We start from the raw sequence: 17590 nt of genomic DNA, 5'->3' as shown, positions 1-17590 counted from the left end.
CAAAGAAAAAGCAGTAATTTATTGTTCAAAATAAACATTTTAAACTAAGAGAATTTGCATACATTGTATGTATGCTAGATATTTTTCTTGCATCCTCCAAAAATTTCACAAAAAACAATGAAAATGTAAGATAATATAAATAAGTTTTCTATATTATTATTCTTAATACTGGCATGTTTTATTCTCTTTTCCAAAGCGATCTTATGTTTTAAACAAAAAAGAATTACCTTGTTTTTATTCAATACAGTTTAAAAAATGCTGTTCATATTCAAATTTGATTAACAAATTTTCTAAGTAAAACATTTGTTCAGAAGTTAATTACTTTTACTAGCATTGTTCCTTTCGTTTTTGTTTTGCAATATTGTGAGTTCAGAAAATATTTTGCTTTGTTGAAAATGGCTTGCTTTGTCTTTTACTCCAAATAAATAAGACAGGAGAAAACAATTTATAAACGACTAAATTAAAAGAAAAATAATTGCTTTTTTCTTAATTTTTTTTAAGTATATATAGAAACTGTGTTGCATGATCAAGTTAAGTTTAGTAATAGAGATTTTTATATTATATATATATACAGGATATTTTAATTTCAAAAGTGTTTAGATCATCCGATTTCTTATATTTATCAATGAAGTTTAAAGCTTTTAGAGGTTTGATTATACAATAAATTACAAACGGAAAATAGTGTTTTTAGACTCCCTAAGTCAAAAAATTTATCAATAAATTGTTACTTGTTACAATTATTTTGGTTATTATACGCAATAATTGCACAAAATTTCGTAGGCCAAGCTTAAATATTTATGAAAATATGGACATCATTACAAAAAGTTATTTTTTTGTAATAACTTTGAAAATATTCTACAAAATTAAAAAAAAATTTAGAGCAATTTAAAACTAATTACAAAACTTTTTTTTTAAGATTTGAAAAAACAATTCGCGAAAACTGAATAATATATAAATAATTAAAGCAGTTCTGTTATACTGCGCATGCCTGGAAGTTTTCTTAGCCCTTATAGTTATTATATAAATCTATAATTTCTTCAAGCCTTTTTTACTATTTTATACAAATTTTTAACTGATTAAAAATATATGAAATATCCTAACTTATAGTGTAATAGTGTTGCATATTTTTTTTAAAACAATTATTTACAACAATTATATTATTTAAACAATTACTCATGAATTTTAGATTGATGATGTTTGAGATTTTAAATTAGTATATAACGAGTGCATGAATAGTGTGTAGTTATAATTATATGGTACACCTCATTAATTGATATTGTTGTAGCGTTTTAACGAATTTTTTTTAAAATAAATAAGCAGGATGTTCTACAATGGCTATCCTTGATATATATATATATATATCAACAAAACAGAGACTCGATTGAAATCTAACGGATCACTTCTGAAAAGAAGGGATTGAAAACATCTGTTTAATTGCCGGAGTAGGCAGAGAAGAGTTGAAAAGTTTTCAAGTTTCATAAGGCAATGAAACTGGTTTTATGTTGTGAGTTTAGTATTCGTTAATATTTGTTCCATATAGAGCAACGATGACTCAGAGGATAGAGCGTTTGCATTCCAATGAAGCGAACCCGGTTCGAATCTGGGCTGATACCAATTTCGCATTCGGCTTACACCGACCGCAGAGCTTACGTGAAATATCCTCAGTGGTAGACGGATCATGGGTTAGAGTCCCCTTGCCGGCCGGCTAACCATGGGAAAAAGTTTATTAAAAGTTATTACTAGGCTCCCTGTTTGCTGCAGCTACCTAACACCGATGATTGGGTATCAAAAATTTTTTTTCTACGAAAGTTAAATTATTCATTTGTGTATGTTCTAAAAGGTATTCCGTTTGCCTAAGCTTGTTCCCACGCTTTCCACGTCCAAACTTTTTCCACTCAAATTCAGTCAGAACCCAATCAAAATTTAAAACGTAGTAATAGCAAAATAGAACAGGAAAAGTAAATATTATAGGTAAATACTTCTAAATTAGGGGTACTAAATACTTTATGGCCGGGATAGCCTGGTCGGTAGGGCGCTGGGCCCATGTCCGAGAGTTCGAACCCCGCCTGCCGAAGACTCCCCGAATTGTTGTAAAGTGACTGATGCACGTTAAATCTGTCGAGTCGCAAAAGTCCTCCATGTTCCTATAACAAATCAATACCACCGGAGGTACTGGATTGGAGATCGATCGTTCTGTGGTTCAGGTCAAAATTACGATCTGTGGATGAATGAATGAATGTATGAATGGGTCCGCCCTATAAACGGGTGCGACGTATGGTGTGGTTGAAGTCGAATTCTTGGCCATAGATGCCGCCACTGAAAAACAAGAAACGCACACTCTGCATTAAATTTGCTCGGTTTCACCAAGCAGGCTTGTCCGTGCGGCAAGAGCAATTAGAAACAACAACAACAACCACAACAAATACTTCATAGTTAAACGAAAGTTTTATAACATTTACTTATATTATCCTCAAGTTAACCAAAAATATATAGAAACTAATGTGGGAAAACTGAATCCTACCATGGGATTTTCCAAATAGTAAAAAATATACCGATAACAATGGAAAACTGTGTTGGATTATTCTGCTATAAAATGATTTATAAGCCTCTATGTTTCAGATTGGCTGGCTGATGCATTTGAAAATATATAGAAACTAATGCGGGGAAACTGAATCCTACCATGGGATACCTAAATGTTGGTGGATATAATGTTGGCGAATTTATCTTTAATGTTTTCAGAATGATATGGGTAGGATTAAAAAACATGTTAAGAGATAAAAACTTTTATAATTTTAGTGGTTTTTATTATTGTCAAAATTAATGGGGGCAGTTTTTACCCCAACGAAACCTGAAAGGGTCAGATAGCACATTTTTGGTGCTTCTCTAACTACTTAAAGCTCTTGTCAGAAAAAGTAAAGCAAATCTTTTATACTTAAACTCTCAGAAATAAAACTGTCACTTTTGGCTATTCAACAATCCTTGGGCTGTATTTCGTTAATTTCGATAACAATTTCGTCATGAAATAACGTGATTGAAACGAAACTCAACCTCTCAAATATTCTGACGAAAATTTTTTCTCAACTTGAAACTTCGTCAGTGTGTATTGTGGAAGATTGCGTGATGAAACTAGGATAAAGACTAGACGATCAAAAATAAAATGACGACATATACAGTAGTCAAAGAGTTGCTCTCTCACGAGGAAGATCCCGAGTTCCATTTCCGCTTTGGCCATGGGTGCAATTTATTTCTCTGTTCTACCTGTTCTTATTGTGTTGTTCCGACGTCATTAATTCACCCATATGGTGCCCATGGTGAAGTGATTATTAGAAAAGTTAAGTACATTAGGCATAAAAAGGGTATTTTTTTGAAGAAAAGAAATTAAAATGACGAAATATATCCCTAATTTTGACGAGATTCGTTTCCTCGAAAAAGTGATTAGAGTTATTTCCTCACTTTGATGAAATTTTTGATCAAAGAACATGGGTGATTCTCACAAAATATGACAATTCACTGTCCCTTGCTCCAAGATCTAATACTATAATACTAAAAGATTTTTTTTTAAATTAATAAATAGCATTGCTGTTGACTAAATTGACTTTGCACTAGCATTGACTGTTTTGTATAGTTAAAAAAATTTATTGAACTTCAAAATGTCATTTTCCTGGCATGTCCCAAACAATGTTTCCAATAATAACTAGCTTCAAAACTTCCCATAAATTTTTCAATATCAAATTTTTTTTATCGCAACCGATGTAAGCATTTCTATAATATACGCAGAGGGTATTATTTACAAGAACTTCGTTTAAAATAATTTTTTCTGTCAATAATTCGTTTGTCCCAAGAAAATCTGTCATTTTCCTGGCTACTTTTATTTAGTGGTTTATAACCAAAATAGATAGATCCAGCAATCAATATCTTAGGTTAATAGATTGATTAGATGCCAATGTGAACATGTCTTGTTGCATGAATAAAGAACCAATTTTCTGGTTCAAAATCTATTTCAAAAAATTTTTCAAGCCGAGTAGGTTTTTGTGTTGTCATTTTCCCGGCTTCCTGAAATCATTAATAGCATAAACTACATAAATTGATCTGAGTTTTTTTAAGAAATCATGTTGTTTTCTGCAGAATATAAATGTCTTAGGCCAAAATATTAAATTAAAGTTATATGCTACAAAATGGCGAATTTGTCATTATCCTGGCTGTTATTTTTCCTGGCTTATGAATGACAGAACATTTAAGTATTACCAGAATTTTTTTTAACTGCAAATACTGTACGGAGGGAAAGCAAATATTAACCTAATACCAAGTTTATTTATGATTGTAATATGCTTGAGTGTAATCAAAGTTATTTATTTATCTAATAATTGATTATTATACACAATTTTATTCTGCACGTAATTTTTTTTGATTTTTCCTACAGAGGATAAAAAGAATTAATTTAAGCAATTTATGGTCCATCTAACATAAAGGCCTAAGTTGAGTTACATACTATTAACTTAAAATGACTGTTTTTTAAACTTCTAAGCTAATATGTCATTTTTCTGGCGTTCGAGATTTGGTGAATTTCCATTTTTTTTTTCTCGAGCAAGTGTCAATAAACTACACTGCTGCCTGTAAGATATCAATAAGTGTAACTAAAGAAGTATTTTACGAATTGCCATGTTTAGAAAGAATCACCCATATAGGAGGAAACGGTTTCGTCAAAAGCGAAGAAAGTTTCTTGACATATAAGTATCCAATTTTTACTGTGTATGTAAAATGGTGCTTTCTTACAGAATTCAATATTTTCCCCAGATATTTTCCTTTTTTCCGAAATTTCGAGGGATTCTTTCGTTAAATAAAGGAAACGTATTTTCTTGCAAAAGTATTTCTTATACTAATTTTCATCTCATGGGTGCTTAAAAACTCCTTTGCAGACGGGGTTATATTATTTTGTTAATTTGAACTGCTGAGCTGTAATAGAAACTAGTTTTTCTAATAGTTTCTTCTGCATCACATTTCTTATTTATAAGTGACAACGACATTTTTAAATAAATAATCCTGAAGGGGTAAAATTTTACCTGACTGTGAACTTCATTCGCTTTAGAAATAAACAAGTGTTAAATAAAAGTCAACACGTCTCAAATGCTTAAAAAAGAAGGGCAAAATTTTTTGAAGCTCTTGAAACATGTCGACTTTTATTTTATGTTTGTCTATTTCAGTAGAGTTTTCAATCAGGTTGGGACATTTTTAATTATACACTTTTTTATTTATTGTTTTCATTATCCACCTCCTGGAATCAGTCTGTCCGCCTTTTTAAAGGAATAGAACTTTAAATATCCTGAGATTCGAAAATATGTAGCGAAAAATCAAGTAAATTGATGAGTATAAACTCATATTGCAACAGGGACAATATTTTTATTCTTCCCTGCTTTTCGTACTTTCAGCTCTTGGGAACTTGGAGAGTCTCTTAAAATTAGATCTGCCAAAAATGGGTTTCGTGGTAAACTTAAAATTTAAAAATTTTAGTACTAGCTTCACATTTTCTATATTTCGAGTAAAAAAAGTGTTACTTAGCTTAAAGCTGCTTTCGAACAAAATTAAAACAAATTAGAAATTTTTTAAAAATACTCTACACATATTGCTACTATCTGTGTACGTTTTTTTTTTTGCAAGACAAATACATATTTATTATTATATATTTTTTGTCGAGAGAAAGTGAATTATTGCTACTACGAAATTTTTACTGTCTCTACCATTTTTGAATGCCGTTACCATACAGTGCGGTAATTTTACCAGAATGTTTTTCCTTGGTGTATAAATTGAGTTCTTGGAAAATGTATTATTAATACATTTCAATTAAAACTTGCAATGATCTGGAACCCTATTCGCTTTTTAAAATTTTGCTTTCAACTTTTACTGAAAAAATTACAAAATAACTAAACTGAAATGCAAGGAAAGTATATGAATTAATAACTGAATAGTTAAAGAATTCAGTTTGTTGAAATAAGACAGAATTTATAAAAGGAATTTACCTAAAGTTTTCTATCAAGACATTAACTAGCAACTTACATAAGTATATTTCAAACTTATATATTATTAACTTACATACTTATGATATATACGCTAGATATATGCAAGCACTGCATATATATATATATATATATATATATATATATATATATATATATATATATATATATATATATATATATATATATATATATATAGATGCAATACGTATGCTATATATATGCAAGCAACTTTACATGCATTGGAATTCCTTTTCATTTCACTTTGAGCAGTAACTGCATGTTCTGTATCGTTACTTTCACTCAGCTCCGATTATTTGCTTCGCTGGGAATTGCATCATTTAGATATGTTATCAAAATAACTTCGCGTTCGAAAGCAATATAGTTTCATTGATAAAGTCATCACTGATCGCAATTTTCCTGAAACTGTCAGATGACAGGTATTTATAAGCTCGTTATAAATTTAGAAGACCTTCTTTTACAAACTGCCGAAAATTGTGCCAAAATATGCCAATCCTAATTTATTAAGATCCTTATTAAAGAATTGTCTTATAAAGTTATAATTTATTACTCTATTAAAAGTTTGCGATAGTTTTAAACATAAATAATTGCATTTTAGCCCAAACGTGTATACTGAAAAAGTCTTAATAGATTTAATATAGTCCACTCATGCTCTAATAGGCAATGTATACGCCGGACACCATTATTTTGTTTTATACATTTTATAAAAAAATTCCAGTTTTAGCCTTGAAGCATAAACTGCTTTTATCATTTTAATTATCATTTTTAATATAGTTTGATAATTTATATAGAGTAAAAAATAAAGCATACTTTAAAGCGCTAGAAAATTATTGATTTGAATAGTTTTTTTTTTGGGTAAGAAAAAACTTCTTTCACTCCAAAAATCATAAAAAGATTTACTGAAATATATTTGAAAAAAAAAATGAAACGAAATTGTTTTTTATTCTATTGCATACAATAATTACAATCAAGTCTTCCGAATCACTAGTGTAAAAGGCAGGATGAAAATAGCAAAGCCAATTAAGCTACTTAGTGAAGCGTAGCTGCATTTTAATAATCACCTTTTGACTCCATTTTGTTCACCCGGTAGCTAGGTACTTTAATTATTTCTCACTAGAGCTGCACAATGGGCTATCCCTGAGGATCATCCGAAGACATGCCATCGCTATTTTGATGCTCTGAAGAGTAGGCGGCTCCCATGCTTAAGTATCCCGACGACCTGCATGCGAAGTCGAGCACTTTACTGTAGAACAATTTGACGAGGATCGATATCGCGCACCCTTGGTCCCTACACAGGTTGATCAAAGTGGTCACCCACCCGCTTGCTGACCGCAACCAGTGATGAGTGACTTCGGTGTTCTACTGGGAACTTCGTCTTTATGATCAGTCCACTCTGGAACCTGTTCATTCGGACAATCAAACACGTTTTGGTGTTTTGTGCATCAAAATTTTATTAATGATTTGCAAAATTTCCTGAGCGGTTTCGTTTTTTCTTAGATTTTTAGTTTGAAAACTTTTAAATGTATATAAGTTTTAATTCATTCTTAATAAGTTTTCTATACCTTTAAAATGTGTTTAGACGTACAAAATATAAAGTATAAATATCTAAAGCAGTATTCAATGGAAGAAATTGAGTTAAAAAATCCCAAAACAAGGAATATCCAAATTCAAAATAGTCTAAGCTGTGAAGTAGGAGCTAAGTCTTGTTATCAAAATATACACATAAGATTTTTTTTTCCTTCTTGGTTTATTTTTGATATCATTGTATCATACTTGGCATTTAAACTAATTACATTTTCTGAAGAATAAACGTTTAATTCAAAATAACTTTAAATATTTCTTTTTCAATTTGTATACGAGAAACATTTTATTGCCTTACATATTTTAAATGGCTTTTTAATTAATCAGAAGTCTTCTTTAGAAGAAAAAAATATTTTCCTTACATCTTTTCAGCACAATAAAAGATAAAATTTTAAGCAAAATTAAACAAGAAAGAATTAATTTACTAAAGCTATTACGATTCTAAATGTACTTATACTCAATTATAAAACGACACCTTAATAATCTTTTTAAGAAATTTAGGATAATTACACATAATTAGTTAACTTTAACCATAAATTAAGACACTAAGATCTTTGTCAGTGGTAGGAAAATAATTTGTTGCGATTTATTAAGGGTCTAATTAAATAATTTTATTTCCATTGACACCATTCTTTTCTTCGGATAACGATGTATGATTCATTTGAAATAGATGGAAAAAATTCTTTTTGGGTTGTAAGTTTCCATAACATTTTGATACGATTTTGCCTTTCATTTATAACGATGGTATATCGGGTTTAGAAAAAGTCGAGTCTAAAGAAAAGAATTGGATATGAAAAGTGTCTGGTATAAGCCTTTTTTGACTAATGATGCCACCACGTTTCATTTTTTATGGGAGAAATGGTGCAATTATAGCCTCGATTAATTCCTTTTAAATATTGTATACTTTAGTTTATTACTCAGCAAAATAATTAGGCTGGATTTTACTTAACTAATTTGCGAGTGTTTTGTCAAGAAGTTCTTTTTGCACTACAAACATTAAAAAAAAAACATAAAAAATAAAATATTTTTTTATTTTGGTTTGTGTATAAATTTCAATTTTGTTTATGTCACATTCAATAATGTTTTCGTTTATAATTTTTAAATATTATCTTTTGACAGCGTGAAACAAAATAATTGTATAATTAGTTCGAAATCAAATTTACTTAAATTAATGCGGTTGTTTTATTATTAACTAGGAGGCTTCGCCCCCTGCTCGCTGGTGCTCGCCAACCCCCGGTTTCGTAGCTCATTTCGGATTGCTTCGCAATCCAATGCTCGCTTTGCTCGCTCATTGGATACTTTCTTAACGTCTAGCTTTTGTATACTTTTTTGAATACTGAAGTTCCGAAAACTTTTCACTGTAGAAAATTCTAAACCTGTACATTTCAATGTTAATTTGAAAGTCCAAGCAGTTCACATATTTTTCTTAATCACACTATTCTAAATTTCAGTTGTTGAGAAAAGTAACTGTTGTAAGTTTTGTTTCAAAGTCTTTCCCACCAGAGGGCTAAAGCCATGTGTTGTAAAACAATATGAAATAGTAGTCTGCCACTGAACGCCGGATGTAAAGCATCGGCTTTGATGAAGATAATTTTCTATTTTTAATTCTCTGAAGGGCACCACTCTTATAATATGGAATTTGTAAAATAAATGTAGATATTTTTGATTGTTGATGAAGCCCATCTTTTTGTGTTTCCATCAGTGTTCAGAAGCAAAACAAATATAAGTTTTTTATTTTATCACAAAAATATAAAATGTATAAAAAACAAAGAAAAGATTAAGAAAATGAGTATAGTCATAGAAAAAGTTAAAATTATAATATAGTATTTGTCAGTTAAAGTAAAACTTTTTGCTTAAGTCATTTCTAACAATTCAAATTTCTCGGAGGCAATTCTAAAGTTAAAACTAAGGTAGTATTGTTAAGTTGAAACACAATATTTTTAGTTTTGATGTCAACAATACAATTCAGTTTTTCACAAAAACGATTGCTTCCATTGTTAAATTCAATGTCAACAATTCAAGTTTTTCTGAGGCAAATCTTAACCTCTAAATATGACTTTTTTATGTATACATTTCTAAACGTCAGTATTCAACCACAAAACAACTTAAAGTCCTCAAATTTAGCATGAAGTTGTAAAATGTTATGAAAGAGGGTCATAGCAATAATGAAAGTAGAAGTAAAGTTAGTATTGCAAAAATAAAACAATATATTTAATCAATGAGCCAAGTTCTTCAGGAAGCAGTTGTAGAAGTAGGTTGTTTATTTAAAACTTTTTATAGAATTTCTTTAAAAACACAATTGTTAATTTGGGCATTTGGCGATACAACACTTATAGAATTGAAGGATTTGTTACGTCAAGCGCTCAGGTATCATAATTTTGACCTAGTTGCGCTTCTATGTCATTTTGATTTATGTTGCTAAGTTAACTTTCAAAAAATTCTATGGCTGGCAACAGCAGTTTTATTTTTTAAGTTGTTTATTTTTATTTCTTTTAGAATTCGCGATCGTAACGAAATATAGGGGGCGTTGTTGTATGAGACTAATACCTGCGATATTTTTTTAGCGAAATGTTTTTTAACCTAACAGAAATCTTTGCCGACTGATATATGAAGAAAATAAAGTAAATATTTAAATGTTGTGAAAAGAATCTTATTTAGTTGTACAAAGTACTTCAGCCAAAATTTGGGAGCCACGTAAGAGAATTATATGTAGTAGATCAGAAACACATCATTAAAAGGCAGAATGCTTTGGTGTTTTCAAAACGTAAACAAAACAAAGCAAACGTTGCCACCGGCGGAAAAGAAATACAGCCAAAATTTGGGAGCCACGTAAGAGAATTATATATAATAGATTATCTAAATACAAATAATTCAAATATAACAACCACCAATATATATATATACAAGAATTAATCTATTACCATTTCGCCATAATGCATTTTTTCGTATTTTACTTTATTTACACAACAATAAATTAATATACAAATTAAAAACTAACGTGTCTGACAGGAATGCAAAATATCCAAATATATTCTTCGTTTAAGCGTGCTTTATTTCAATTTGTGATGAACATCGACGATTTAGATCTCTATTTTTCACTTTAAGGCATTTGATTTTTTATACCAGTTTTGTGCCAATCCAAATGAATTTCTTATGTTACTTTTGTTATCTTTTTACATAGTTTCATGTATTTTTTTTCTTAATTTCCATTTTAAACTTATTATATTACTTTTCTCTGTCGTCTGGACAGGATTTTCCTCTTGGCGACGAATATATATTCTTTGTATTTATGTGTTTGTTTTTGTTCCCAATAAAGTTTGTTTGTTTGTTTTCAAGGTTGTTAGAATAATTTAGAGGGAATGCAGATGTGTAAGATCACGTTGTAAGTAAAAAAAGATTTATCCTAATTGCATAAACTATTTTTTAAAATTTAAAAATATCTTTCAAGATCTCTAAAATTACGTATTTATGCGTGAAAATTACTTTTGTTAAGAATAAAAAATCAGATTTGAAGAAGCTGCTTAAAAAGTACTTTGCCAATAGCTAACGCGGTGAGGCCATTTGCACACGGAGAAAAAGTTTTCTGATAAAATAATTGTACTTGAATGGTTTAAGCATTTCTGGTAAAAAAAAAATAATTCTGGTATGAAACTAAAATATATGGTAGTCAAACCATTACTTAAATAATTTTTCAGCTCGTATAGTAGCGGTTTACCAGAAATTCTGGTTTTTAAAAGTATAGTTCTTAATTAGTACCACAGATTTAGTAGAAATACAAAACTGAAAAGTATATTTAACCGAGGAAATAATTTTACCAGAATTTGAAATCATGATAAAATTACCCAAATTTAATCACATATTCAAACAAACAGCGTGGAAATCATCAATATTTATTTATCCATCCAACTTGGTAAGTATATATATATATGTGTGTGTATATATTGATTATTTTCAACCGATACTTACCAAATTTCATTACAGTGTCCAAAATTTAAAAAGTGAAGCCCCTGAATAACATTTAAAATAATGATGGAATATTCGTAAAGAGAAAAATTTATAAGACGGACCACTCTTTAAAAAAAGAGATGATTTATTTTTATTTATTTTAATTATCGCTAAATGCGATTTCAGAAGTTTTATTTTTAATTAGACGGAGCTACATGAGAGCCGTCTGTCATTGTGGAAGTTACAAAATCTTTTGCCGATTGGGGCGCTGACGCGCATGCGCGCCAACATCCCGCCCGGCCTTGCAATGTTTGCATGCAAGAACTTAACATATAAAATTTAAAAAAATAAACACAAATATTACATAACTTGACAATATAAAACATAAACATTTTAAAATGTAAAACAGAATATATAACATAATGAAAAATACAGTATTTTTTTATTTTCTTTTACGTATCGATAGGCAAGACAGCTATTTTAGAAACAGCTCTTTTAAATACCCCAGATTTTGTGCGAATTTTTACTACACGCACTTTATTATCCGAACCATGATAAACATAAATTATTCGGCCTAAAATCCAGGTATTTAAAGGCAAGAAATCTTCTTTTGCAAGTACCATCTGTCCTATCTTTAAATCATTTTTTGTTACCATCCATTTTGATCTAGCTTGTAATGTATTTAAGTAATCCGACTTCCATTTTCCCCATATAAGTTGTACAACTTTTGTAGTTTTCTGCCACCGACTTAGACGATATCATTGAGATCAGTTAAATTTGGTTCGACAATTGATGTTATAGGCCTCCCTATTAGGAAATGACCTGGTATTAAGACATCAAAACTGTCATTATCACCGCTTAAGGGGCAAAGGGGGCGACTATTCAGAATTCGTCCGATTTGAATAACTATTGTTTCCATCTCTTCGTAAGTGAAATGAAATTTTCCAACTGCTCTTTTAAGATGATGTTTTACTGATTTTACACCCGCCTCCCAAAGACCACCAAAATGGGGTGATTTTGGTGGAATAAAATTCCATTCTATGCCTTCAGAGGTAAAATAATTAGCCAAAATTTGATCTGGAAAATTAATTAATCCATAAAACTTCTTTAATTGAGAATTAGCTCCAACAAAATTAGTGGCATTATCAGTATAGATTTTGGAACATTTTCCGCGTCTACTCGTAAATCGTTTCAATGTGGCAATCATCGAATCGGAAGTCAAATCAGTCAGCTGCTCAAGATGGATGGCTTTTGTGGAAAAACAAATAAAAATACAAATATATACTTTGTTGAGAGTACCCTTACGTTGATGTTTATATTTAACAGTAAAAGGGCCGCACAGGCCTATACCTGTGACGGAAAATGGGGGTGACATGTTGACTCTTTCACTTGGTAAATTACCCATAATTTGAGTGGAAAGGAAGGGCTTAGATGTGAAACATGTTACACATTGATGTACAGTTTGACGTGCAAGATTATGACCTCCTAAAGGCCAAAATTTTAACCTAACTGCACTTAACAAACCTTGAGGGCCAATATGAAGTAATTTCCTGTGTAAACTATGGAAGTAAATTTTACTTAATTTGGACTTTTTCGGTAAGATTATCTGATGCTTTTGATCAAAGGGTACTGAAGCATTATCGAGCCTTCCACCTACTCTTATTAAACCGTAACCATCTACAAAGGGATTTAAGCTACAAATATTGCGAGAAAAATTGTTCTCATTTACCAGTGTCTTCTGAAAATGCTAAATCAGGATACTTTCAGAATACTCTACCTCGTCAACTGTCGAGGGTCCCATTTTCTTATCCTTATGCTTACAATTATGAAGAAATCTGCAAATATAACACAAAATATGATTAATTTTATAATAATTATTTGAGAGTTCAAAAATTTTATCTGTGAATCATCAGTTAGCAAAACAGTCTCTTCCGTACTCTCGGTTGAGGAAACAGTTTTTGCTTCTCGGAAAATTGTTCCTTTTTCACTTTCTGCAAGGGATTTTATATCAGGAAATGATTGCTCTAAAGTTTCTTGAAAATCAGATTCTATCAAAAATTCAGCACCTGTCCACCACCTGGAACTATCAACCAAACATTCAGCACTAATTCCACGAGAGAGAATATCTGCAGGATTATCTGTACCTGCACAATGGTGCCAGGAGTTTGGATCTGTCAAAGTGGCTATTTCTTTAACTCGATTAGCAACGAATTGTTTCCAACGAGTTGTCTTTCCCTTTATCCAGTAGAGTGCAATTTTAGAGTCAGTCCAATGATATGCAATTGAAGACCTTTTTAGATTCACAATCTTCTCAACTTTAGATGTCAAGCGAGCTGCAACTAGAGCTCCCAGCAATTCCAATCTAGGCAGAGTCACACTATTCAAAGAAGCTACTCGGCTTTTAGAAGTCAAAAGTCTAACGATCGGTTCATTTGGAGTGTAAACTTTCAAATATACTGTAGCTTCGTATGCGTTCTTACTAGCGTCACAAAAACTATGAATCTCCTCCACGATATCCTCCTTGGATATAGAATTAAGAACCAGTCTAGGTATCTTAAGATTTTCCAAAAAAGGTATCTCTTCACACCATTTAATCCACCCTTTCTCTATTTTCGGTGGCAAGGATTCATCCCAAGGAATTTTTTCACTCCACAGTTCTTGGATCAGACATTTCATTCGTATGGTGAAGCATGAAATCAACCCTAAAGGGTCAAATATATTCCCTATAGCCTGGAGTATCGAACGTTTTGTACTTTTGCTTGAGGAGACGAATTTTAGGAGGCTTCTGGTATCTACAGAAAAATAATCTTCATTGGTGTTCCATAAAAGTCCCAACACTTTAGTCTGATTGGAGCCCAGACTAACACTAGCGTTTGCAGGATGAGTATCTAGTCCCTCATTCTTCCACTGCTCCATCAAATCAGCATCATTAGTTATCCACTTCCTTAGAGTCATTCCAGCAGCTTCTATTATTTTATTTGCATCTCTAGATATTTCTAATGCTTCATCAAAATCATTGCTACCGGAAATAAAATCATCCACATAAAGATTTCTATCTAGAAGTTGAACGATAACAGGAAGATCATTTTCATATTTTTTGATATGGTGCCTAATAGTAGCAGCGAGTAGAAATGGACTTGAGTTAACTCCAAAGTTCACTCTATTAAAATGGAAGATAATTAATTTGCGATCCTTAGAAACACTTGGTTCATCATTGCTCCAAAAGAATCTTACTGCGTCTTTGTGTACCTCAGCAAGACCTATTTGAAGGAAAGCCTGCTTCACATCAGAACAGAAAGCTGTTCGGTTGAGTCTAAATTCAATAAGTACATACAAAAGATTGGGGTTTAAATTGGGCCCTGGCCACAAACAGTCATTGAGAGAGAGTTCATTGACCTCGTGCGCCGCAGCGTCAAACACAATTCTTAACGATGTTGTTAAACTTTCTTTTTTAACGGCCATATGGGGTAAATAAAATATAGGTCTTTCACATTCATCCTGTATACTATCAAGTTTAACTATTTCTATAATGCCTTGACTTGTATAATCCTGTATAATTTCACGGTATCTATCATAGAGATCCGGGTCATGCGTAAATCTTTTCCATAAGCTTCGAAAACGTTGTTTCGCTAAAGAATAATTATCAGCAAGTTCATTATAGTCTTTTCTAAATGGAAGTTGTACTATGTAACGACCGTCTTTGAATTCAACAGTTTCATTAAATATTTTCATGGCCTGATCATTCTCTTATAAAATTGGATCGTCTTTAATCCCAAGCCCCTCCAAATCAAAAAACAGTTTTAGTGTATCTTGTAGCGAATCATTTTTAGTTAGAAAACAATATCTTTCCTGAGTAATTTTAAGTTTACCGCAAGCTATCCACCCCAATAACGACTCTTTAAAAAACAAATCATCATTTATTCTATACGTATTTTGTTTCAAAACCTTGAAAAAAATATCAGAACTTATTAACGCGTGCACTTCAGTAGCTTCATAAAATGACTCATCGGCTAATTTCAAAAAATGAGGAATCTCTATTTGCGAAATGTCTAAAGTAGTGGGCGGTGTGAGCCCCGTAATATTATCAACCACATAAAATTCAATTAATTCATTAAAACTAAAATCTTCATTCGAAATGGATGTAGTTAATTTCCAATTAATGTTTTGGATCGATCCGTTTAATCCTGAAATCGGTGTTTTTATTTTCTCTTTTTAAATCCCTAATAAATCGTTCATATTTTTCTTTAAAACGCATATATTAGAAGCTGAGTCGAGGATCGTTTTTATTTTTATTCTCCTACCATCTGCACATGTAATAAATATTTCAGCAGTTGAGAGCAAAACGTATTTTTTGTTTTGTTTATACGCTTAGTACCGAAGCATTGGGATTTGATGGATTACTAGTAGAAGAAGAAGGAAGTGGCACGTGATCAACTTCACTTAGAGACCGCAAATGATTCATATTCATAGAATTCGAAGAAGAAATATTTGATTCAGTTTCTTTCGAATTTAATTTTGTGCAAATCAGCTTAGAATTTTTTAAAGAGCAAGGACACCGATATGGGGAAATACATTGGGCTTTTGTATGATTTTTTTCCAGACATATTTCGCACAATTTATCTTTATTCTTTCATCAATGTCAAGATTTAAAAATAATGTGCAGCGAAAAATGGGGTGCATACCTTGTTTACAAAGAAAGCAATTCTTATTTTTATTTTTGTTATCGTTTTCAGACACTAAAAGAGTTTTAGGTTTAGAGTGAAACATTTGGTGCTTTTTTATTTTTGTTTCGTAAGAACAGTTTCGATCGACGGATAAAAGTACAGCTTCCCGTTGCTCTAAAAAGGTTATGAATTCATTGAAAGAGGGAATTTCTTTTGTTTTTTGTAACAATTCAAAGTTTTTACGAGATTATTTATCGAGTTTTTTTAACATTATAGTTTGTAAAAATATATCAAATAGAGGATCTTGATTATATTTCAACACCTTTAGACTTAAATTTTTATTTAAGCAATCAATCATGGCACGAATTTCTACAGCATTTTCTTTTTCTATTTTCTTAAAATTCAAAATGGATTGAATGTGAATATCTACGACTAATCTTTTATTGTCATACCTTGAAATTAATGCTTCATATAAAGAAGTAAATGTATCGAAGGTAGAAGCAAATTCTTTCACTTCATTAGCAAGACAAGAATTTAAATAATATAGTTTCAGTGTTTCACTAAGTTGACTGTTTGAAGAAATTAAATCATCAAATTGATTTTTAAAACTAGAAAAATGTTCATATTTTCCAGTAAATATAGGAAGATTAACTGGAGGAATTTTTAATACAGTTTTTAAGTTATCATTTAGTTTATGATTATTCTCTGTCTTGTTATTAGAATCAGAGTTCAATAGTTTATTAGAATTTATTAATTTTAAAATTCCTACCTCTAAATTATCCAACCGTTCATCACACTGATTCAAATCAGTATCGATGGTGTCAATATCACCAGGTTGAATGTCCAAGTTGTAGTATTCTTGTCGCAATGACTCACTTCTATTTTTTAAGACTTCTACACTTCTAAGTTTGACATTTAACTCCGTGATATCACGCAGGTCATCAATTTGCAGAAAGTTTTCTAGGCGGGTAATTTTGCCTTCTATTATTCTCCTATTGGCGGGTAATCTTACCTTCTGAAGTTCGTGATCTATTTATGATGTCCATAGGCTTAGCCATTGTTCTGATTCAAACTCCGAAGTTCGACGGAGCCAGATGAAGAGAAAAATTTATAAGACGGACCACTCTTTAAAAAAAGAAATGATTTATTTATATTTATTTTAATTATCGCTAAATGCGATTTCAGAAGTTTTATTTTTAATTAGATGGAGCTACATGAGAGCCGTCTGTCATTGTGGAAGTTACAAAATCTTCTGCCGGTTGGAGCGCTGACGCGCATGCGCGCCAACAATTCGCATATTTAAACACAAGCTAAGTGGCTCTAGGTCCTAATCTCAATTAAGCTAATTAATTACACTGGTGGACAAAA

General features: G+C 31.1%; 1 protein-coding gene across 1 annotated transcript; it reads right to left on the bottom strand.

The window, feature by feature from the left end:
- Positions 1-12306: 12306 nt before the first annotated feature.
- On the bottom strand, positions 12307-15290 carry LOC122273366 (uncharacterized). Its single transcript, XM_043057442.3, has 3 exons — positions 13496-15290; positions 13336-13393; positions 12307-13252 (listed from the first exon to the last, which is right to left on the bottom strand). Exons 1-3 carry the CDS (start codon positions 15288-15290, stop codon positions 12307-12309), a joined length of 2799 nt encoding a protein of 932 aa, XP_042913376.3.
- Between the last annotated feature and the right edge of the window lie 2300 nt (positions 15291-17590).

This window comes from Parasteatoda tepidariorum, chromosome 1, assembly GCF_982258835.1.
Source record: "Parasteatoda tepidariorum strain Cologne lab strain chromosome 1, Ptep-v5.0, whole genome shotgun sequence".
NCBI classification, from domain to species: domain Eukaryota; kingdom Metazoa; phylum Arthropoda; class Arachnida; order Araneae; family Theridiidae; genus Parasteatoda; species Parasteatoda tepidariorum.
The sequence above is the reverse complement of the archived record's forward strand: the minus strand, read 5'-3'. Positions and strand labels throughout refer to the sequence as shown.

Coding starts and splice junctions, on each gene's coding strand:
- LOC122273366 (XM_043057442.3), bottom strand. CDS start 15,290: ATGAAAATATTTAATGAAACTGTTGAATTCAAAGACGGTCGTTACATA. Junction 13,394..13,495: donor AACTGTTTCCTCAACCGAGA/GTACGGAAGAGA, acceptor TTATATTTGCAG/ATTTCTTCATAATTGTAAGC. Junction 13,253..13,335: donor GACCCTCGACAGTTGACGAG/GTAGAGTATTCT, acceptor CAATATTTGTAG/CTTAAATCCCTTTGTAGATG.